A 25,200-nucleotide genomic window follows, 5' to 3' on the forward strand; every position below is an offset into this window, starting at 1 on the left:
CATGCTGCAAACAATACTAAAGCAGAGCAGGACAGCCAGGAAAACATAAAACAGGAAAGCCCAGGAAAGTGCCACAAGAAAACATAGGAAAGAAGAAATACTGTACATAAATACCACACCTGGGAAATGTAAAACTATGGAATAAGATGCAAATACCAGCATATCAGAAAGCATTCTAATATGTTCAGAAGTGGCAGTGCCAATTTGGTAAAGAATGTAGGTATTTTCACCTAGAGATGTACCATCATTACTAATTAGACACTGATGCAACGTAAGTTGCCCAGATTGCCAATTAAAGAAAAAACAATGATATGGTATTACATATCAGGAGGCCAAAGACATAGTAAACAATAAGGGAAAACTTTTGAAACACATTTAGAAAAAGCAGGGAATACAGAGACACAAGCAATGGAACACAGCAAACCAGTTCCAAACATACCCAGGCCAAACATACAACACACATTAAAGGCAGTACTGAGGAGAGCAGAAATGTGTACATGAAGATGGCACAACACCAGAGGTACTAAACCAAAACATCCTAAATGGTAAATCCCCATCCTTTTTTATTTTTGCCAACATTCAGGGTGTAATAAAGTTGGTAGAATTACCGACAATATGTAAAGTAAAAGGACACAAGTGCAACTAATGTGACATTTTATTGTGGCAACGTTTCGCTCTCCATGTATTGCTTGTTTGTAATGGCTTGATAAAGCTCCTGGAGAGCGAAACATTGCCACAATAAAATGTCACTTTAGTTGCACTTGCGTCCTTTTACTTAACATTCAGGGTATAAAAACAAAAATAATGAAGTAACACGAGTGGGCTCCTCATAAAACTTAATGCCATGTTTGAAGCATTTACTGAAACACATACATGGATGTTTTGGACAATGATGAAAATTTATAATATAAGTGATGTGTTTTCTGTACTACAGAGTGTGTTTGCAATGATTAAAATCTTCACTTTTAAACAATTAATTTATAATAATTAAAATATTATTAATCAGTGATAATATAATCAAAGCTTCTATAAAAGGGCAACAGCTCAGTAACTGCAGAGCCCTTGATGTACATATAGAACTACAACAAAGCATCACAACACAGTGTTAACTTACCAGGTACTTTACAATCTTCAAAGATGAGCTCACAAGTGTTTGAACCACGAATGCCCAGTTTGTCTAACTTTGGGCCAGTGCTGAACCCATCCATGCCTTTCTCAATGAGGAAGGTTGTCACTCCATGTTGGGGCTTTGGTGTATTAGGATCTGTCTTGGCATACACCTGAAAAGCCGTATTAATTAGAAAATGTATAAAGTGTATAATAAATGGAAAATAAGACATGTGCATGTAAGACACGTTTTAATAAAGGAACATTTTGCCACAAATGGCTTCTCTATTAAGATAACCCCAGGCAGTTTACATAGTCATAAGGGTGAAGTTTTAACAGGTGTCAACTATAACATCACTGCCTCCAGCTTCCTCCTTGCTACTATTTGAATCAGAATATTCTTATGCCTCCATAACTCTATTCAAATAAAAGGCCCAAAAATCTGAAAATCGCTGCCTGAAAATTTATTACATATACATTGTACATTAATGATACATGTATGTAAAGGAAGAAAGTTGAAAGTGAACACAGATAAGAGTAAGGTGACGAGGGTATCAAATGTTATGTAAAGAAAAATTGGATATCACATTGGAAGGAGGGAGTATGGAAGAAGCAAATGTGTTCAGATATTTGGGAGTAGACTTGTCAGGGGATGAGTTTATGAAGGACGAGGTTAACCACAGAACTTCTGAAGGAAAAAAGGTGGGTGGCGCACTGAGGTATCTGTGGAGACAAAAAAATGTTATCCAGAGAGGCAAAGAAGGGAATATATGAGAGTATAGTGGTATTAACACTCACATGGGTGTGAAGCATGGGATGTAAATGCTGCAGCGAGGAGGAGGCTGGAGGCAGTGGAGATATCATGTCTACAGGCAATGTGTGGTGTAAACATTATGCAGAGAATTCATAGTGTGGAAATTAGGAGAAAGTGTAGAGTTGCTAAAAGTATCATTCAAAGGGCCAAAGAGGGGTTCTTGAGGTGGTTTGGTCATTTAGAGAGAATGGAGCAAAGTAGGATGACTTGGAAGGTGTGTAAGTCTGTAATGGAGGGAAGGAGAGGTAGGGATGTCCTAGGAAAGGATGGAAGATTTGTTTGCAAGAGGCTTGGACATACAGCAGTCATGTGTGATCGTGTAAGATAGGAGTGAATGGAGACGAATGGTTTTTGGGACCTGACAAGCTAATGGAGTGTGAGCAGAGTAACATTTTGTGAAGGGATTCTGGGAAACCAATTAGTTGGACTTGAGTCCTGAAGGTGGGAAGCGCAATTCCTACACTTTAAAGGAGGGGATTTGGATACTGGCTATTTGGAGTGACATCTAAACTGTCGTATCTGAGCACCTCTGCAAAGACAGTGATTATGTGTGAATGATGGTGAAAGTGTTGAATGATGAGGTATTTCTTTCTTTTTTGGGACACCTTGCTTCGGAAGGAGGCGGCCATCAATTTGAAAGAAAAGTTTAATTAACAGGTATACATTAAACAATAATGATTACTATTTGACATTTTCTTTTTTGTGCCACCCCCTCCTTTGGTGGGATACAGCCGGTTTGTTGAAAGAAAGAAGAAAGATTACTATTTGTAAGTGAAAAGGAACACAACTTATATGAAATTAGATATAGAATATTATGGCATGGGAATGTACCTCCACTTGTTACATGGGTGTCTATGGGATGATAGAGTTTAAGTTCTGGACAACTGACTGACAAGTGAACCAAAGAACGGGTGGTGTTTGAAGCCATGGCAAACAAGTCCTAAAACTCACTTGCCACGAGTTTAAACCCCACCTGTTCTGTGTTTTTTTGCAACTGTGCTATTATGATTTCATGAGACTCACAATAAATTTCAGGAAAGCATTAACGTCATAAGTGGTGAACCTACTGTACTTTAAAAATGTAGGCTCACCACTTATGACGTTAATGCTTTCCTGAAAATTACTTGTAAGTCTCATGATATCGTAATAATACAGTTGCAAACAAACCACAGAACAGGTGGGGTTTAAACTCGTGGCAAGTGAGTTTTAGGATTCGTTTGCCATTGGTTCAAACTCCACCCATTATTTGGTTCACTTGTAAGTCAGTTGTTCAGAACTTAAACTCTATCATCCCATAGACACCCATGTAACAAGTGGAGGTGTATTCCCATGCCATAATATTCTGTAGCTAATTTCATATAAGTTGTGTTCCTTTTCACTTACAAATAGTAATCTTTCTTCTTTCTTTCAACAAACCAGCTGTATCCCACCAAAGGAGGGGGTGGCCCAAAAAAAGCAAAAGTCAAATAGCAATCATTATTGTTTAATTAACGTATACCTGTTAATTAAACTTTTCTTTCAAATTGTTGGTCATCTCCTGCAAAAGCAAGGTGCCCCCAAAAAAGAAAGAAATACTTCACCATCATTCACACATAATCACTGTCTTTGCAGAGGTGCTCAGATACGACAGTTTAGATGTCACTCCAAACAGCCAGTATCCCAAACGCCTTCTTTAAAGTGAAGGAATTGTACTTCCCACCTTCAGGATTCAAATTCGATTAACCTGTTTCCTTGAATCCCTTCACAAAATGTTACTCTGTTCACACTCCATTAGCTTGTCAGATCCCAAAAACCATTTGTCTCCATTCACTCCCATCTAACACACACATGCCTGCTGTATATCCAAGCCTCTTGCACACAAACCCTCCATCCGTTCCTAGGACATCCCCTACCCCTCCTTCCCTCCATTACAGACTTATATACCCTCCAAGTCATCCTACTTTGTTCCATCCTCTCTAAATGACCAAACCACCTCAACAGCCAGGATAAAAAAAACTAACAAATGCTAAAACAAAGCACATCTCACCACTAAAACATCTGCATCAGGTCCATTTGTGATCCAAAACTTGCTGCCATTAAGGATGTAGCAGTCTCCTTTTTTCTCTGCCTTTAGTTTCATGGATACCACATCGCTACCAGACCCTGGTTCAGACATGGCCAGTGCTCCAAAGTATTCCCCTGAACACAGCTGCAGAGCAGCAATATACAGGACTACAACATTAGAAAGTCAAACCTCAGTTATTAATCATCCTCAATTTGATATCCTAAGAAGAAATTTTTGTACTCAAACTTTTATTTTAATGAAAAAAAAGTGTAATCAATGTTCAACACAACTGTCAAATTAACTTCAAATGTGATGTAAAGGAGACCCAACCAGTCATCACGACTCCAGTTTCTGTGTCAAATAAATTAAAGAGAGCCAATCATTTAACCCTTAAACGGTCCAAACAGATTGACGTTCAAATCCGTAGTGCTCCAAACGTAGATCTATGTTTTTTTTACATATTTTCGAACATAAAAAAAAATGTAGATAAAAGTTTTTTACACATTTTCAAATGAAAAAAAAAAAAAGACGATCTACATTTTTTTACATACTTTCAAATGTTGAAAAAACATATATATACGTTTGGACCATTTAAGGGTTAATTACAGGGCCATAACATGATATATATCAGAGCATCTTTTAGTACCTGCATTATAATAACAGCAACTTATTGCACAAAGAGCAAATATACTAGCAATCAGCATATCATCATTGCAACTCACCTTAGGCAGATACTTCTCCTTTTGTTCTGTTGTGCCATTGATGTTGATCTGGTTGATGCACAAGTTGGAGTGTGCCCCGTATGACAGTCCAATGCCCCCTGATGCCCGAGACACCTCTTCCATGACAATGACATGATCTAAATACCCCATGCCAGAGCCTCCAAAATCAGGGTTTGCTGTTATTCCAAGCAATCCCAAGTTGCCCATTTTACGCCAAAATTCCTGCAAAGTTAAAGGGTGAAGTTAGAAATGTGCAAATATTATAGTTAACAAAACAAGCTAGACAATAATGAAAATATAATGAAGCAAGTCTGAACAAATGCATTGCTGATCTGATCTGTTGAAATGAGACTGATGTACATATTTACTTGACCCCCAACATCACTCCAGAAGTATGTTCAGGTGCCAGACGAAAAAAAATATTGTATATTATCATTTGCAAAGTACATAATGTACGGAGGTAACTTATGCGGGGGTCCACTGTATATAGTCTAAACATTAACAGTACTGTTAATTCATTTAGAAAATTTAAGCAATGCTGCTGAGTTTTTACAATGTTTATAGGGTGCATAATGACAATAATAAATTATATTATGCTGGAATAGCAAAAAGAAAGGGTATGTATCATGAGAGCATGAAGATTACAATTTTATTTTTTTCAACAAGTCAGCCATCTACCACCGAGGCAGGGTGACCCAAAAAGAAAATCCCCAAAAAGAAAATACTTTCATCATTCAACACTTTCACCTCACTCACGCATAATCACTGTTTTTGCAGAGGTGCCCAGAATACATCAGCCCAGAAGCACATACGTATAAAAATACACAACATATCCCTCCAAACTGCTAATATCCTGAACCCCTCCTTTAGAGTGCAGGCATTGTACTTCCCATTTCCAGGACTCAAGTACGGCTATATAAAAATAACCGGTTTCCCTGAATCCCTTCACTAAATATTACCCTGCTCACACTCCAACAGCTCGTCAGGTCCCAAATACCATTCGTCTCCATTCACTCCTATCGAACACGCTCACGCACGCTTGCTGGAAGTCCAAGCCCTTGCCCACAAAACCTCCTTTACCCCTTCCTTCCAACCTTTTCAAGCACGACCCCTACCCCGCCTTCCTTCCCCTACAGATTTATACGCTCTCCATGTCATTCTACATGTACTTTGATCCATTCTCTCTAAATGACCAAACCACCTTAAAAACCCCTTTTCAGCCCTCTGACTATTACTTTTATTAACTCCACACCTTCTCCTAATTTCCACACACTGCCCTTATACAGGACATCTCCACTGCCTCCAACCTCCTCCTAGCTACAGCATTTACAACCCAAGCTTCACACCCATATAAGAGTGTTGGTACTACTATACTTTCATACATTCCCTTCTTTGCCTCCATAAATAACGTTTTTTTGTCTCCACAAATACCTCAACGCACCACTCGCCTTTTTTCCCCTCATCAATTCTATGACTAACCTCATCCTTCATAAATCTATCCGCCGACACGTCAACTCCCAAATATCTGAAAACATTCACTTCCATACTCCTCCTCCCCAATTTGATATCCAATTTTTCTTTATCTAAATCATTTGATACCCTCATCACTTTACTCTTTTCTATGTTCACTTTCAAATTTCTACCTTTACACACACTCCCAAACTCGTCCACTAACCTTTGCAATTTTTCTTTAGAGTCTCCCATAAGCACAGTATCATCAGCAAAAAGTAACCGTGTCAATTCCCATTTTGTATGTGATTCCCCATAATTTAATCCCACCCCTCTCCCGAAAACCCTAGCATTTACTTCTTTTACAACCCCATCTATAAATATATTAAACAGCCATGGTGACATTACACATCCCTGTCTAAGACCTATTTTTACCAGGAAGTAGTCTCCCTCTCTTCTACACACCCTAACCTGAGCCTCACCTATCCTCATAGAAACTCTTTAAAGCATTTAGTAACTGTATTTAAAATTTTATACCACAATACATCTTTTATAAATTCTTTCTTCTTTCAACAAACTGGCTGTATCCCGAGGCAGGGTGGCCCAAAAAGAAAACAAAAATTTCTCTTTTTAAATTTAGTAATTTATACAGGAGAAGGGGTTACTAGCCCCTTGCTCCCGGCATTTTAGTCGCCTCTTACAACACGCATGGCTTACGGAGGAAGAATTCTGTTTCACTTCCCCATGGAAGTGAGAGGAAATAAACAAGAACAAGAAAGAAAATAGCAGAAAACCCAGAGGGGTGTGTGTATATACATGTATATGCTTGTACATGTATGTGTAGTGTGACCTAGAAGTAGCAAGACGTACCTGAAATCTTGCATGTTTATGAGACAGAAAAAAAGGACACCAGCAATCCTACCATCATGTAAAACAATTACAGGCTTTCGTTTTACACTCACTTGGCAGGATGGTAGTACCTCCCTGGGCGGTTGCTGTCTACCAACCTACTACCTAGGATCTTTTATATACAGTGGACCCCCGGTTAACGATATTTTTTCACTTCAGAAGTATGTTCAGGTGCCAGTGCTGACCGAATTTGTTCCCATAAGGAATATTGTGAAGTAGATTAGTCCATTTCAGACCCCCAAACATACACGTACAAACGCACTTACATAAATACACTTACATAATTGGTCGCATTCGGAGGTGATCGTTATGCGGGGGTCCACTGTATATTGTATTACTCTAGAACTATATACAGGTGTCTCTTCTTTTGTGATGAATGCTTTTTTTTTTTTAATACACAGATCAGTTTTATAGGCTAAGTTCTGTTATCTTACCTCAGCTCATTTGAAAGTCTGGTTCTATCTAAGGTATACTACCACCACCCCAGGATGCAACCAACAACAGTCAGCTAACACCCACTTACTGCTAGGTGAACAGGGGCAGCAGGAGTAAGGAAACATGCCCGATGTTTCCACCTGGCTGGGGATTGAACCATGGACATTCAATGTGTGAAATGAGTGCTCTACCAATCAAGCCATGGAATCATAATGCAGAATTACATAAATCAATGAGTGTCCATGGTTCAATTCTTGGTATGGGTAGAAACACCGGGCGTGTTTCCTTCAGACATCTGCTGTCCCTCTTCACCTAGCAGCAAGTAGGTACCTGGGTGTTAGTCGACTGGTGTGGGTTGCATCCTGGGGACAAAATTAACACAAGTTCCTTGAAATGCTCTGCATAACCAGGGGCTTTCTATACAGTATGTCACTGATAACAGCTGGGCCTGTATAAGTTGTACCATGTATTTGTAGAAATAAAGATTATTATTATTATCATCATCATCAGGGAAAGTGCTAAACCCATTGGGGTCATAAAGCATATGTAGAATGGGAGGCCAGCAGGCTCTATCCAAGGAAGGGAAGGATAGGTCCACTTCCCTGGATCAAGAGCTTCTCACCCCTTGAGGGGTGAGAAGCTCTTAATCCAGGTCAATGTTAATTAGTTTAGAGCAACATTTAATGAGATTAAAAAATCAAGTGGTGCTGTGCTTGGGTGATCACCTAAGAGCAAATTTATACAATAAACATAAAATTACTGACAGAAAAGAAGTCACCACATAAACCACTTTAGTACAGAGTTAAACAAAATTCCGTATTATTTCAAATGTGGAATCTTACCCGTAATTCTGGGAAGTCATTCCGTTTGTCAATTTCGGCTGCCTTAGGTGCCAATTCTTTCTGGCAGAAGTCGAAGACAGTCTTTCGCAACTAGAAAAATATAGTACTGTACATTAATATACTGTACACAAAAAAGTCAAAGAAAAATATCTGCACTCTATACATACATACAAGCAGTGATAAATAAGTTAATTGATAAATTGGTATAGGTACGTATATGATACCATATAACCTCTGTCATCTGCAGAAGGTTTAAAAGAAAAATTGTAAAATATCTATAAAAAATTGGGAAGCTCTATTATAAAATAGAGAAAAGTATGCAGCAAAGTCACAAACAGATCTGTTTCTAACTTGATGCAGCTCACTGTGTGGGCAAAACTTTGTCAATAAAGGATTGCATTATACTTCATTTGTCTCTCTTTTTCCATTGTGTCAGTATAAATTACATACCATCTGTCTCCATCATTTGAGGATGCTTAAAAACTGCATCCATAACATTACTTACTGCAAACTTCAAAGTTGAGAGTTTTAATGGACGAAATTTTCTTCTCTAGCAACAACAGGAATATTATAATTTTTCCCACCCTCAACTTACAGCAACTCCTCAATTTTACCTCATGGAATCAAGGACACCAACAAAAATAAGTCACAGTGTTTGACTTTACCGAATTATCCTTTACTGAATTATCCTGAGTTTATTAGACAAGTTAAGGCATGTTAAAAAAACAGGAAGTTACATGCATAGTCTTGCCTAAACAATGGTAAACAAATATTTTTTGCTAATTCTGAATCAGAACATTTTCAAATTTCTGGAATCCCCTGAGAAAAATTCTGGTGTCAACAAAAGTAACAAACTTTATTTCTATAAAGTGGAGTACAGTAAATTATATAATTAGGATAACCGACATATATAAACTACTTTACAGAAAGCCCCTTATCATGCAAGTGAAAAAGCTCTGTTCCCCAAGCTACAGTACTCGCCCCCATCCTTTCCTCATCCTCATATCTGACAATACTAGAATTTGCACAAGTGTTATCCACTGAGGACACAAAATCTCCAAGTGGATATAAACCAAGTCTTCAAATGTGCCTCAGAAAACAAACTGTAACCACATAATAAAGCGGAACACTAATATGAAAGACTTGGAAGTGATAATGTCAGAGGATATCACTTTCAAAGATCACACCAATGTTATTACCGCATCTTCTAGCAAAATGATAAGAATGGATAATGAGCCTTTAATTTTAGGTCTGACAAGCCAATGATGGTTATCTTTAAATCATTTGTTCTCTCGAGGCTGAAGGACTGCTGTACACTTACGGCCCCTTTCAAAATCTGGAGATAAATGTAGTACAGCCAAGCACCTCAATTACTGGGACTGTTTGAAGTCCCTTGACCTATACTCCTTAGAATGCAGGTAAGAAAAATACCAGAGGGACTAGTCCCAAATCTGCACACAGAAATCCCTTCCTAAAGAAAGCAAAAAACTGACAGGTGGTGAAACATCCTCCAATGAACAGCAGGGGTGCTGTGAGTACACTAAGAGATTACACAATAAGTTTCATAGGCCCAAGACTGTTCAGCTGCCTCCCATCATACTTAAGAGGGATTACCAACAGACACCTAACTGTCTTCAAGAGGGAGCTGGACAGGCACCTAAATTCAGTACCAGACCAGCCGGGCTGTGGTTTGTACGTTGGATTGTGTACAACTAGCAGTAACAGCTTAGTTGATCAGATCCTGATTACCTACGAGGCCTGGTCATAGACTGGGCTGCAGGGGCGTTGACACCTGGAACACACTCCAGGTGGAATTCAGCCGCAAAGCACATGTAAGTATACAGTATTTAACCCATGATAACCCAGTAAAGTCAAATAATGGGAATAATTTCCATGTTTTGAGGAGTATTACACGATGAAACAATTGTAATATAAGTACATATTCCTTGTACATAGCCTTAAAACAATAAAAAAAATTATACCATATACGTACATGTATTCTAAGTGGAGCAATGTTGGGTTAAGCATTTTCCTGTGTTTAACCCCTTCAGGGTCCAAGGCCAAAATCTGAAGTGGTGCCCCAGTGTCCAAGAATTTAAAAAAAAAAAATAGTTATTTTTTCTTATGAAATGCTTGAGAATCTTTTTGTGAAGGTAATAAAACAAAAAGTACGAAATTTGATGGAAAACTGACGAAATTATGCTCTCGCGAATTTTGATGTGTCAGCGATATTTACGAATCGGCGATTTTGCCGACTTTGGCTCCCATTTTAGGCCATTACATTATTCCAGTTGACCAAATTCTTAACAATTTCACTAGTATTACTTCTATCGATTGAGCACAAGAAATCGCTAAGTCAACTGTTTCAACTACAAAATAAAGTGATCGGAAGTTGGTAATTTGGCCAATTTAACACAAAGTTCAAAATATTCCAATTTCAAAATAGGGTCCAGAATAAACAATGTAGGTATTCCTGGCACTAAACTAACATTTCCTCTGTTCATTAGTTACATTTTGAGGCTTTACAAAAATATTCCATTTTGATTTTTTATTCACATAATGAATTTTTATTCACACCAAAAAATAGAAGATTTACTGTTATGCAATATTGTAATAATTGTATAAATATCATCACCACATTTGTGAATGTATATTAGACCCACCAGCTGGCGTGTATTAGACGTGTGAGGTCGTTTGTTTACTCTTGAACATCAGCAAAAATTTAACATTTCCGCTACCTTGAGCTCAGTTTCAAGCCATTTCCAGTGCTAAAACCAATCAAAATCATCTCTATTTCTGTAATATGTCTTCCATTCTATCAAATGAGACCAAGAAATCGCAAATTTTATTATTTTTTTTTTATTATCACACCGGCCGATTCCCACCAAGGCAGGGTGGCCCGAAAAAGAAAAACTTTCACCATCATTCACTCCATCACTGTCTTGCCAGAAGGGTGCTTTACACTACAGTTTTTAAACTGCAACATTAACACCCCTCCTTCAGAGTGCAGGCACTGTACTTCCCATCTCCAGGACTCAAGTCCGGCCTGCCGGTTTCCCTGAATCCCTTCATAAATGTTACTTTGCTCACACTCCAACAGCACGTCAAGTATTAAAAACCATTTGTCTCCATTCACTCCTATCAAACACGCTCACGCATGCCTGCTGGAAGTCCAAGCCCCTCGCACACAAAACCTCCTTTACCCCCTCCCTCCAACCCTTCCTAGGCCGACCCCTACCCCGCCTTCCTTCCACTACAGACTGATACACTCTTGAAGTCATTCTGTTTCGCTCCATTCTCTCTACATGTCCGAACCACCTCAACAACCCTTCCTCAGCCCTCTGGACAACAGTTTTGGTAATCCCGCACCTCCTCCTAACTTCCAAACTACGAATTCTCTGCATTATATTCACACCACACATTGCCCTCAGACATGACATCTCCACTGCCTCCAGCCTTCTCCTCGCTGCAACATTCATCACCCACGCTTCACACCCATATAAGAGCGTTGGTAAAACTATACTCTCATACATTCCCCTCTTTGCCTCCAAGGACAAAGTTCTTTGTCTCCACAGACTCCTAAGTGCACCACTCACTCTTTTTCCCTCATCAATTCTATGATTCACCTCATCTTTCATAGACCCATCCGCTGACACGTCCACTCCCAAATATCTGAATACGTTCACCTCCTCCATACTCTCTCCCTCCAATCTGATATTCAATCTTTCATCACCTAATCTTTTTGTTATCCTCATAACCTTACTCTTTCCTGTATTCACCTTTAATTTTCTTCTTTTGCACACCCTACCAAATTCATCCACCAATCTCTGCAACAACTATAAAAACATACGAAAAAACACTGCAAAGTCGCTGTTTTAATCGAAAAATAATGGTCTCAGTTTTTTTCCTCTCATTATACACAGTGTGCTGCAGGATTTGTTTTATGTGGTGCACACATACCACATAGATGTATTCTCTCATATCAAGGTCCAAATGTACCACTCACAGTTTATCAGAGTGAGCTGAGCTCATGACGTAGATCTACGGTTTGGACCCTGAACGTAAAGCCGTAGATCTACGGGACGGACCCTGAAAGGGTTAAAGTGCTAAAACACCTTTAAACACATCTAGTATCATGAGAAACAAGCGTACACAGTGTTAAACATTAAAAGCAATGAAATAAACAAAAAACAATCATATTTCGGAGTTAATAAATTGTAAAACTGAAATATCACAGGTGCTTTTACGCTGCTGTTGCCGATATTTATCATCATGAGGGAACACTAGACCCATAGTGATTATACAGAGCTGGGGGGGGGGGGAATGAGTGAAAGGCATTCAGGCTCAATTCAGGGAACTGGCACACAGATCCAATTCCCTAGATCAAGAGCCTCTCACCAGCATCAAGGAACTTCCCTTGAGGGGTGTTGCAAATAAGTGCTAATTTTTTTTATGCAACTTCAACACACCATCAAATAGGAAGTTTTTATCACATTCCATTCTAGGTTTGCTCAATTCAGAAAAATAAACTCTTCCAGTCTATAAGAAAAGTATTCTATTTTTCAAACTCATTTCCCCCCCCCTACACACACACACACGTGGAAACAGCAGAGGGCCGAGGATACTGCCGTGTGTGGGACATGTATTAGACAGATCATGTTGAGCAGGTTGTAAAACTTGTAATCTTGATAAGAGACACTGATATCTGTAGATTAGGTAAGATAAGATTTGTGCAGATTCTTAACTCAGAGGGTTACCTGGACCTGGAGTTTACCTGGAGAGAGTTTCGGGGGTCAACGCCCCCGCGGCCCGGTCTGTGACCAGGCCTCCTGGTGGATCAGCGCCTGATCAACCAGGCTGTTGCTGCTGGCTGCACGCAAACCAACGTACGAGCCACAGCCCGGCTGATCAGGAACTGACTTTAGGTGCTTGTCCAGTGCCAGCTTGAAGACTGCCAGGGGTCTGTTGGTAATCCCCCTTATGTGTGCTGGGAGGCAGTTGAACAGTCTCGGGCCCCTGACACTTATTGTATGGTCTCTTAACGTGCTAGTGACACCCCTGCTTTTCATTGGGGGGATGGTGCATCGTCTGCCAAGTCTTTTGCTTTCGTAGTGAGTGATTTTCGTGTGCAAGTTCGGTACTAGTCCCTCTAGGATTTTCCAGGTGTATATAATCATGTATCTCTCCCTCCTGCGTTCCAGGGAATACAGGTTTAGAAACCTCAAGCGCTCCCAGTAATTGAGGTGTTTTATCTCCGTTATGCGCGCCGTGAAAGTTCTCTGTACATTTTCTAGGTCAGCAATTTCACCTGCCTTGAAAGGTGCTGTTAGAGTTCAGCAATATTCCAGCCTAGATAGAACAAGTGACCTGAAGAGTGTCATCATGGGCTTGGCCTCCCTAGTTTTGAAGGTTCTCATTATCCATCCTGTCATTTTTCTAGCAGATGCGATTGATACAATGTTATGGTCCTTGAAGGTGAGATCCTCCGACATAATCACTCCCAGGTCTTTGACGTTGGTGTTTCGCTCTATTTTGTGGCCAGAATTTGTTTTGTACTCTGATGAAGATTTAATTTCCTCATGTTTACCATATCTGAGTAATTGAAATTTCTCATCGTTGAACTTCATATTGTTTTCTGCAGCCCACTGAAAGATTTGGTTGATGTCCGCCTGGAGCCTTGCAGTGTCTGCAATGGAAGACACTGTCATGCAGATTCGGGTGTCATCTGCAAAGGAAGACACGGTGCTGTGGCTGACATCCTTGTCTATGTCGGATATGAGGATGAGGAACAAGATGGGAGCTAGTACTGTGCCTTGTGGAACAGAGCTTTTCACCGTAGCTGCCTCGGACTTTACTCTGTTGACGACTACTCTCTGTGTTCTGTTAGTGAGGAAATTATAGATCCATCGACCAACTTTTCCTGTTATTCCTTTAGCGCGCATTTTGTGCGCTATTACGCCATGGTCACACTTGTCGAAGGCTTTTGCAAAGTCTGTATATATTACATCTGCATTCTTTTTGTCTTCTAGTGCATTTAGGACCTTGTCGTAGTGATCCAGTAGTTGAGACAGACAGGAGCGACCTGTTCTAAACCCATGTTGCCCTGGGTTGTGTAACTGATGGGTTTCTAGATGGGTGGTGATCTTGCTTCTTAGGACCCTTTCAAAGATTTTTATGATATGGGATGTTAGTGCTATTGGTCTGTAGTTCTTTGCTGTTGCTTTACTGCCCCCTTTGTGGAGTGGGGCTATGTCTGTTGTTTTTAGTAACTGAGGGACGACCCCCGTGTCCATGCTCCCTCTCCATAGGATGGAAAAGGCTCGTGATAGGGGCTTCTTGCAGTTCTTGATGAACACAGAGTTCCATGAGTCTGGCCCTGGGGCAGAGTGCATGGGCATGTCATTTATCGCCTGTTCGAAGTCATTTGGCGTCAGGATAACATCGGATAGGCTTAGGCAACCAAGGTAACCCAAGTAAGTCAGTGCATCATCAAGGACTGTATTTATCTTATTTCCAGTGTGGTCTTGTCTTCCAGGATTCAACCCACACCAGTCAACTAACACCCAGATACCTAATTACTGGTAGGTGAACAGGGACAGCAGGTGTAAAGAAACATGCTGAGCATTTCCACCCATACCGGGGATTGAGCTATGGATACTCACTGTGTGAGGCGAGAGCGTTGTCTACCGAGTCACCTTGGGGTAACCCTTGCTATCTGAAATACTGTTGGGAAAGTGTTGGTTTCTAATGATTTATTGAACAATACAGCCTCTCCTCACGTAAGCCTTGGACTTATGAAGGGCTCTCTGACCAGTATTTATACCTAAATAATGTATATTAGAGCTGATTTCCTCTATTCTGTTTATTACAATATGTATACAGTACACTACCGTATAAACATTTAAAAATATACCAGAAATGTTATAAATGGTGCAAAGGTGACATTAAAACAATATCAAAGATGGCCGACACAAACCCACTACTATTATAGTATGCTCCTCACTTAGCAACAAATTTGTTGAACGACAGTCTTAGGAATGGAACTCCATCGTTAAGTGAGGAGAGGCTGTACTGTAATGGTGGGTGAATGCACATGAACTGCTATTTTGAAAAATAGTGGTGGTACTTAACATAAGTTTCCTGACTTTTTTTGTGTGAGTTTATTGTCAAAGTGACCTCGGTAGGATTAGTTGGAGCCAGATGGAGGGAGCTTGGGATACTTCGAACAAAGTATAGTCACTCACTACAGTATTATTACTTGAAATTTTGCTAGACTTGATCCTATGGTAGAGAAGAAATCATTTAACTTATTGGCTGTTTCTACAGGCTGGAGATGTTATTCATTGGGTTTGGTTAAAACATTATCTCTGGTTTTGAGTATGAGTTCCAGGTGTTTTTCATATCATTTCTTATTTCACTGAACCTGCTAGCATAATACAGTTCAGACTTCCTTATTAGTTTGGCAAGTATGTTGATGTTTAGTTTATTGGTTTGTTCTTTGGTTATTAAGCCCAATCTACATTGTTTTTCATAAATATATTTCTTATTAATGGTCCTAAGGATGCTATTTGTTAGCCATGGGTTACCTAGTCTCATTGCTGTGATATTAGTTTTAGTAGTACAATATCTATTGTAAAGACTAATTTTTGCAAAATTTTTTTTGACCTGTTTGTCATCGCCTCTGTCGTCAGTAAACTGTGTGCCAGTCAATATAACTTACTACTGTAGTGAATTTATTTAATGATGTATTATCATGGAGACAAAATTATATCCTACTAATTTTGAGTGATAGTGTACACATGCTAGTTATAAAGAAGGCAGGGGTACTGATCAGAAGTACTGTCTGTGATTATCCCTGCTTTGAGAGGAGCTAATACATTGGTCCAGATACGGTCAACTGTGGTCGACTCATCTCGGTTATTCTTGGTGGTTTAGTTATAACTGGTATTATTAAAGAATAATTCATACTGTTAATGAAGTCAGTTGCTTGCAGGTCCTCAGCATGGCCAAGGTTAATGTTGAAGTCACCAGCAAGTATCAGGTAATGTTTTTTTAATTGTTTGTTAGTTATAAGGTTCTTTAGGTTCTCACTAAAGGTTGGGATATTATGAGGTAGCCTGTAGACTACTTCAACTGCAATGGGATACTTTAGGTTTCTGTTGAATGGTTAGCAAATATATATTCACCATATTCATCACTAATACATGCAGTTACTGCATATTAGTCCACTAGAGTAGCAGATGGCAATCCCTCCCCCCATATGATCAGGTCAGCAGTTGTGAATGGCTCTGTACCCATGTAAAGTAAAGATGCCTGTTGTCATGTTCAAGTTAGGTTTCATTAAGTATAATAAGAGAGAGACGTTTGAATTTATAGATTCTAGGAGGTCATCACAGTGTTTACTCAGGGATCAAATGTAGCCCAAAGACCCCGATGGAAATAAGTCACTCTGTCTGACTTTTTTGAGTTATCCTAGGTTCTTAACACATATGCTGCTATGTATGATAATCAATGTAACTGTATTTGTGTATACCTGAATAAACTTACTTACTTAGCTGAATAGTGATAAATTCCTTGTGTTGCTGAGAAAAGTTTTTGCTTGACTTGTGTTATGAAAATATGTTAGTCTATAAACTCTACTGCATGCATGTAAGCCTAGTGTTCTGTAAATAATACAGACAGACAACAAAAACAGTAGTCATTTAGCTGTAATTTGTTATGAGAAGCCTATCTCAATGGTAACATCAATGAAATATGTATCTAGGAATATCCCTGGAGTCCTGCCTATCAGGTGAACTGACTGAGAATGTGTTTAAAAATCAAATGACAGGATATTATTATTATACTCAAAAGAAGCACTAAACCTACAAGGATCATACAGTGCAGAAGTGACAGGATAAAGTTTTTCTATAGACAGGCACAGCATTTATCTTCTAAGGCATATAAGAACCTATGCCTGCCCTTTTTTTCACTAATGACTGATAGACTAGATACTGCCGTTCATCATGGAATTCTGCTCTAATAAAACTGAAAAAGCTGCATGTTATCAGGAATATAATAAACTTAGCTAGCACAAGGGCAAAAGTAAATATATAGGCAGGATATTATTATTATTATAATCAAGGGGGGAAGCACTAAACCCGGAGGATTATACAGTGCCTGGGGGGGGGGATGTGGAAGGCATTCAGGCTTAATTCGGGGAACTGGAGCACAGATCCAATTCCCTAAATCAAGAGCCCCTCACCAATATAGGCAGGATAAAATGCATAAAAAAAGGGGGTTTGAATTAGTTGATGTCTACCAAATTCTGAAAACTATCTTACCTCAAATTCTGAAAACTATCTTACCTCAAATTCTGAAAACTATCTTACCTCAAATTCTGAAAACTATCTTACCTCAAATTCTAAAAACTATCTTACCTCAAATTCTGAAAATTATCTTACCTCAAATTCTGAAAACTATCTTACCTCAAATTCTGAAAACTATCTTACCTCAAATTCTGAAAACTATCTTACCTCAAACTCTAAAAACTATCTTACCTTAAACTCTAAAAACTATCTTACCTTAAACTCTAAAAACTATCTTACCTCAAATTCTAAAAACTATCTTACCTCAAATTCTAAAAACTATCTTACCTCAAATTCTAAAAACTATCTTACCTCAAATTCTAAAAACTATCTTACCTCAATTTCTAAAAACTATCTTACCTCAATTTCTAAAAACTATCTTACCTCAATTTCTAAAAACTATCTTACCTCAAATTCTAAAAACTATCTTACCTCAAATTCTAAAAAATATCTTACCTCAAATTCTAAAAACTATCTTACCTCAAATTCTAAAAACTATCTTACCTCAAACTCTAAAAACTATCTTACCTCAAATTCTGAAAGTCTGTATTGTACAATGGGAAGTGAAGATCATAGTCTAGTAGTAACTACATACAGATAGGCATAAAATACCCTCTATACAGATAGCACTGTACAAAATATTTAAATACTGCAGGGTACTAAATTATTATTATAATAAAAAAGAAGCGCTAAACCACAAGGGCTATACAGCTAGGGTACTTAAAGCAAGTTCAGTCATAGTACATATATACCAATTTAAATTATTATTATTATAATCAAGAGGGAAGCGCTAAACCCGGAGGATTATACAGCGCCTGGGGGGGGGGGATGTGGAAGGCATTCAGGCTTAATTCGGGGAACTGGAGCACAGATCCAATTCCCTAAATCAAGAGCCCCTCACCAACATCAAGGAACCTTCCTTGAGGGGATACCAATTTAAAACTAAAGCCAAATTGTATATAATTACCAAAGTTGTAGAAACATTAGGAAGGTTTTATCTTGATTCAGAAAATAATGGCAAAATATTTTATTGTGTAAATTTGTTCAGTGGTACTGAGGGCACACTGAGGAATACCTGTCTCAGATCAGGGTATACCTATCTCAGATCTGGGGTATACCTATCTTAGGTCGGAGGTATACCTGCCTTAGGTCTCTGGGGTATACCTGCCTTAGGTCTCTGGGGTATACCTGCCTTAGGTCTCTGGGGTATACCTGCCTTAGGTCCGGGGTATACCTGTCTTAGGTCTGGGGTATATCTGCCTTAGGTCCAGGGTATACCCGCCTTAAATCAGGGGTATACCTGCCTTAGGTCGGAGGCATACCCCCCTTAGATCGGGGGTATACCTGCCTTAGGTCGGGGTATACCTGCCTCAGGTTGGGGTATACCTGCCTTAGGTCCGGGGTATACCTGCCTTAGATTGGGGGTATACCTGCCTTAGATTGGGGGTATACCTGCCTTAGATTGGGGGTATACCTGCCTTAGATTGGGGGTATACCTGCCTTAGATTGGGGGTATACTTGCCTTAGATTGGGGTATACCTGCCTCAAGTCGGGGGTATACCTGCCTTAGATCGGGGGTATACCTGCCTAGTGGTATACCTGTATCTGCTGGTCGTTGAGACCGGAGACTACGTCATCAATGGGGTAGTATGAGCCATGATGGCGGTGTTGCAGCGCCCTCACACTCCTCAACCCACGCCAGCACCATGATAACCTGCCCAAATACCCTGAAGTTATCACTGAAGTCATCACTTGAAGTTCCCAATAATGTCCCGACTTCACCAAGTTAGTCGACACTTCTTACTCAGCATCAGCGGGAGATAACTGAGTGACGTCACAGAGGATGAGGCGGGGATTTCCTTGGCGTCAGCAGGATTATTATTATTATTATTATTATTATTATTATTATTATTATTATTATTATTATTATTATTATTATTATTATTATTATTATTATTATTATTATTATTATTATTATTATTATTATTATTATTATTATTTTAAGTAAGATTATTCAGGTACAGGTACACATAAATAGAGTTACATAAATTGTCATATATAGCAGCATATGTGTAGATTGCCTAGGATAACTAAAGAACGTCAGACAATGTGACATAAAAATTTATCTAAATGGTTATAATTGACCATAATTTTTAAAGGGGTGGATCGGTAAGCCAGCGGAAGGCCTCGGTCAGATGACCAAAAGCTCCAACGGCGGGTCATCGTCTAAGACCCTTACCTAACCTAATGTGACTTATTTCCATTAGGGTCCTTGTTATCTTGAGATAACAAGGACCGGTCTGTGACTAGGCTTTGTGGTGGATCATGGCCTGATCAACGAGGTTGTTACTACTGGGCGCACGTAAACCGACGTACAAACCACAGCCTGGCTGATCAGGTACTGACTTTAGGTGCCTATCCAACGTTTTCTTGAAGACGATCAGAAGTCTATTGGTAATCCCCCTTATGTGTGCTGGGAGACAGTTGAACAATCTTGGGTCCCTGACACTTATTGGAGTGTATCTCAGTGTACTCATGGCGTCCCTGCTTGTCATTGGGGAATGTTGTACCGCCTGCCGTCTTTTGCTTTCGTATAGTGATTTCCGTGATTATTATTATTATTATTATTATTATAATCAAGGGGGAAGCGCTAAACCCGGAGGATTATACAGCGCCTGGGGGGGGATGTGGAAGGCATTCAGGCTTAATTCGGGGAACTGGAGCACAGATCCACTTCCCTAAATCAAGAGCCCCTCACCAACATCAAGGAACCTTCCTTGAGGGGAATGTGATTTCCGTGAGCAGATTTAGGATGAGTCCCTTTAGGATTTTCCAAGTGTATATTATCATGTATCTTTCTCGCCTGTGTTCCAGGGAGTACAGGTGAAGGGGCTTTAACTGTTCCCAGTAACTGAGGTGCTTTATTGTACTTATACGTGCAGTGAAAGTTCTCTGTATATTCTCCAGGTCTGCAGTTTCGCCTGCCTTGAAAAGGGCCGTTAGTGTACAGCAATACTCCAGCCTAGAGAGAACAAGTGATTTAAAGAGAATTATCATTGGCTTGGCATCTCTAGATTTGAAGGTTCTCATTATGCATCCTGTTATTTTCCTAGCAGATGTGGTACATTGTTGTGATCTTTGAAAGTGAGATTCTCTTACATTATCACTCCCAGGTCCTTTACATTTGTTTTTCACTCTATTGTGTGGTTGGAATTTGTTTTATTCTCCGATCCAGTTTTTATTTCCGCAAGTTTTCCATAGCGGAGTAATTGAAATTTGTCGTCACTGAACTTCATATAATACAAACTCTGATCATACAATAGAGCAGAAAAATAATGTGAGGGACCTGGGAGTGGTAATGTCTGAGGATCTCACTTTCAAGGATCACAACACTGCCACGATCACAACTGCAAAGAAAATTATAGGATGAATGATGAGAACGTTCAAAATAAGAGAAGCGAAGCCAATGATCCATTTCAAATCACTTGTACAATAACATCTCCGTTCAAAGCAGGTGAAATTGCAGATCTAGAGAGTGTACAGAGAACCTTTACTGCACATATAAGTTCCATCACACACCTCAACTACTGGGAACGCTTGGAAGCACTTGACTTGTACACACTGCAACGCAGACGAGACAGATATATCATAATCTACACTTGGAAAATCCTAGAAGGGATGGTCCCGAATCTGGATACAGAAATCACTCCCTACGGAAGTAAAAGACTTGGCAGGCGGGGGCGCTGATCCCCGGAATACCTTCCAGGTAAACTCCAGGTAGGCCCATTTAAAGACTTGGTTAATGTCCGCTTGGAGATTTGCAGTATTCTCAGTGGATGACACTATCATGCAAATTCTGGTATCGTCAGCAAAGGAGGACACGGTGCTGTGGCTCACATCTCTATGTTAGATACGAGGAGGAAATAAATAATGCTTAAAGGACTTTTGTTTAAAACTAAAAATATCTAACTTATATAATGCTTAGAGTTACACTAGCAATTTCTATAAGTATGCACATTCCACTCCTGAGTGGAGTGGAGAGCGGAAGCAAATGGTTTTTATGATTTGACATGCTTTTGGAGTGTTAGCAAGATACCATTTATGAATTATTATTATTATTATAATCAAGGGAGGAGCACTAAACCTATAGGATGATACAGCACCTGTGGGGAGGATGTGGAAGGCATTCAGTCTTAATTCGAGGAACTGGAGCACAGATCCAATTCCCTAAATCAAGAGCCCCTCACCAACATCAAGGAACCTTCCTTGAGGGGACCATTTATGAAGGGATTCAGGGAAACCGGCTAGCCGAACTCTGGAGGTGGGAAGTACTGTACCTACCTGGAGTTTACCTGGAGAGAGTTCCGGGGGTCAACGCCCCCGCGGCCCGGTCTGTGACCAGGCCTCCTGGTGGATCAGAGCCTGATCAACCAGGCTGTTGCTGCTGGCTGCACGCAAACCAACGTACGAGCCACAGCCCGGCTGATCAGGAACTGACTTTAGGTGCTTGTCCAGTGCCAGCTTGAAGACTGCCAGGGGTCTGTTGGTAATCCCCCTTATGTATGCTGGGAGGCAGTTGAACAGTCTCGGGCCCCTGACACTTATTGTATGGTCTCTTAACGTGCTAGTGACACCCCTGCTTTTCATTGGGGGGATGGTGCATCGTCTGCCAAGTCTTTTGCTTTCGTAGTGAGTACACTCTGAAAGATGGTGTTAATGTTGTAGTTTTGCAACTGTAGCTTAATAGAGACAGTGATCAAGCGAATGAAGGAAGTTTTTTTTTCGGGCCACCCTGCCTTGGTGGGAAACGGCCCATGTGTAAATAAAAAATCTAAAATAATATTAGATATCAAAGGCTGAACACCAAATAATCGTGATCAAAGAAATTAAATGTAAAATAAGTATAATTTACGTATTTTTTTCAGAACCAAAACAATGGCTAAGGCAAGATCAGTGGGTATTGATTTGGGAACTACCTATTCCTGCGTAGGTGTAATCCAAGATGGAAAGGTTGAAATCATCGCAAACGACCAGGGCAACAGGACGACACCTTCGTACGTGGCCTTCACAGATACTGAACGCCTTATTGGGGATGCTGCAAAGAACCAGGTGGCTATGAACCCCAACAACACTGTTTTTGATGCAAAGAGGCTGATTGGCAGAAAGTTTGATGATCACAATGTCCAGGCTGATATGAAACACTGGCCTTTCACTGTCATAAATGAGAACACTAAGCCAAAGATTCAGGTAGAGTACAAAGGTGATAAGAAAACATTTTATCCTGAAGAAATTTCCTCGATGGTGCTAATAAAAATGAAGGAAACTGCAGAAGTATACCTAGGAGCTACAGTGAAAGATGCGGTAATTACAGTCCCAACATATTTTAATGATTCTCAACGTCAGGCTACCAAAGATGCTGGCACAATATCTGGTCTAAATGTACTGCGTATCATTAATGAACCCACTGCTGCTGCCATTGCTTATGGGCTTGACAAGAAAGTAAGTGGTGAGAGAAATGTACTGATTTTCGATCTTGGTGGTGGTAATTTTGATGTGTCCATTGTTACAATCGAGGATGGTATTTTTGAAGTAAAGTCTACTGCAGGTGACACTCATTTGGGTGGTGAAGACTTCGACAATCGTATGGTGACTCACTTCATTCAAGAGTTTAAGAGAAAGTACAAGAAGGACCCATCAAAAAACAAGCGTGCCGTTTATAGACTTCATACTGCTTGTGAATGTGCGAAACGCACTCTGTCCTCTTCAACTCAGGCCAGTATAAAAATAGACAACTTGTTTGAGGATATAGACTTTTACACTTCGATTACACGTACTCGTTTTGAAGAGCTGTGTGCAGACTTGTTCCGAGGAACTCTGGAGCCCGTTGAAAAAGCTCTTCGTGATGCAAAGATGGACAAATCTCAGATTCAAGACATTGTTCTTGTGGGAGGATCTACTCGTATTCCCAAAATTCAGAAGCTCTTGCAGGACTTCTTCAATGGAAAGGAACTGAACAAATCTATTAATCCTGATGAAGCGGTGGCATACGGCGCAGCTGTTCTAGCTGCTATTTTGTGTGGTGACAAATCTGAAGCTGTGCAGGACTTGCTTCTACTTGATGTAACTCCACTTTCTTTGGGTATCGAGACAGCCGAAGGAGTGATGGTTGCTCTAAATTTCATGTCAATGAAGGAGACTCCATCCATTCATTCAGGAGTAATGACTGCTCTAGTAAAGCGTAACACAACCATTCCAACCAAGCAGACTCAGACTTTCACCACTTACTCAGACAACCAACCAGGTGTGCTCATTCAGGTATACGAAGGAGAACGTGCAATGACCAAGGATAACAACCTTCTTGGGAAATTTGAACTGACTGGCATACCTCCAGCACCTCGAGGTGTACCTCAGATTGAAGTTACTTTTGATATTGATGCTAATGGTATTTTGAATGTATCTGCTGTAGACAAGAGCACTGGCAAGGAAAACAAGATAACTATTACCAACGACAAGGGCCGTCTTAGCAAAGAAGAAATTAAACGCATGGTGCAAGATGCTGAAAAGTATAAAGCTGAAGATGAGAAACAGAGGGATCGTATTTCTGCCGAGAACTCGCTGGAATCTTACTGTTTTTACATGAAGTCTGCTGTGAAAGAAGAAAAATTCAAGGATAAGGTTTCTGAAGAGGACCGTAACAAGATTCTGGAAGCTTGCAATGATGCAATAAAGTGGCTAGATTCAAATCAGCTTGGTGAGAAGGAAGAGTATGAGCACAAGCAGAAAGAAATAGAGCAGATTTACAATCAAATTATCACAAAGATGTATCAAGCAGGTAATGGCATTCGAGGTGGTACTCGTGTATGCGTTCATCAGGATGCATACAAGGATGCTGAAAATAAAAATGCTGACAATGATGAGAAAAAACGTATCACAGCAAGGAACTTGGTACAATCTCAATCATGTTACGTGAAATGGGTCATGGAGGACCAGTACGTGAAGGTGGTGGAGGAGTGCAATAGGGCCATCCAGTGGGTGAACGACAACCAGCTGGCTACCAAGGAGGATTACGACCACAGAAGGGCACAAACTGAGAGGGTCGTCAACGCTGCCCTGAGGAAGATCAAAAGAGCTGCTAATGATGGTGATGGACACGGGGGTCGTCCCACAGTTACTAAAAACAACAGATATAGCCCCACTCCACAAAGGGGGCAGTAAAGCAACAGCAAAGAACTACAGACCGATAGCACTAACATCCCGTATCATAAAAATCTTTGAAAGGGTCCTAAGAAGCAAGATCGCCACCCATCTAGAAACCCATCAATTACACAACCCAGGGCAACATGGGTTTAGAACAGGTCGCTCCTGTCTGTCTCAACTATTGGATCACTACGACAAGGTCCTATATGCACTAGAAGACAAAACGAATGCAGATGTAATATATACACTCTTTGCAAAAGCCTTCGACAAGTGTGACCATGGCGTAATAGCGCACAAAATGCGTGCTAAAGGAATAACAAGAAAAGTTGGTTGA

At 40.0% G+C, this 25,200-nt stretch overlaps 2 protein-coding genes across 3 annotated transcripts in view; one reads left to right on the plus strand and one right to left on the minus strand.

Moving 5' to 3' along the window:
- LOC128694307 (isovaleryl-CoA dehydrogenase, mitochondrial) overlaps positions 1-19,500 on the minus strand; it is a 30,933-nt gene extending 11,433 nt beyond the window's left edge. The window contains exons 1-5 of the mRNA XM_070093676.1: positions 19,269-19,500; positions 8,323-8,412; positions 4,688-4,909; positions 3,948-4,109; positions 1,115-1,280 (exon numbers count right to left, since the gene is read on the minus strand). Coding sequence (XP_069949777.1) covers positions 1,115-1,280; positions 3,948-4,109; positions 4,688-4,909; positions 8,323-8,412; positions 19,269-19,418 — 790 coding nt within the window. The 5' untranslated portion in view covers positions 19,419-19,500. The remainder of the gene's footprint in view (positions 1-1,114; positions 1,281-3,947; positions 4,110-4,687; positions 4,910-8,322; positions 8,413-19,268) is intronic.
- On the plus strand, positions 14,770-24,995 carry LOC128694306 (heat shock cognate 71 kDa protein-like). Of its 2 annotated transcripts, none has more exons than XM_070093675.1 (2): positions 14,770-14,795; positions 22,595-24,995. In XM_070093675.1, the coding sequence occupies exon 2, from the start codon at positions 22,605-22,607 to the stop codon at positions 24,882-24,884; it is 2,280 nt and encodes a 759-aa protein (XP_069949776.1). In that variant the 5' UTR covers positions 14,770-14,795; positions 22,595-22,604; the 3' UTR covers positions 24,885-24,995. The 2 variants fall into 2 exon arrangements, with proteins under 2 accessions (XP_069949776.1, XP_069949775.1); XM_070093674.1 differs by having other exon boundaries at positions 14,774-14,903.
- The last annotated feature ends 205 nt before the right edge of the window (positions 24,996-25,200 follow it).

Source organism: Cherax quadricarinatus, chromosome 43, assembly GCF_038502225.1.
Source record: "Cherax quadricarinatus isolate ZL_2023a chromosome 43, ASM3850222v1, whole genome shotgun sequence".
NCBI lineage: Eukaryota > Metazoa > Arthropoda > Malacostraca > Decapoda > Parastacidae > Cherax > Cherax quadricarinatus.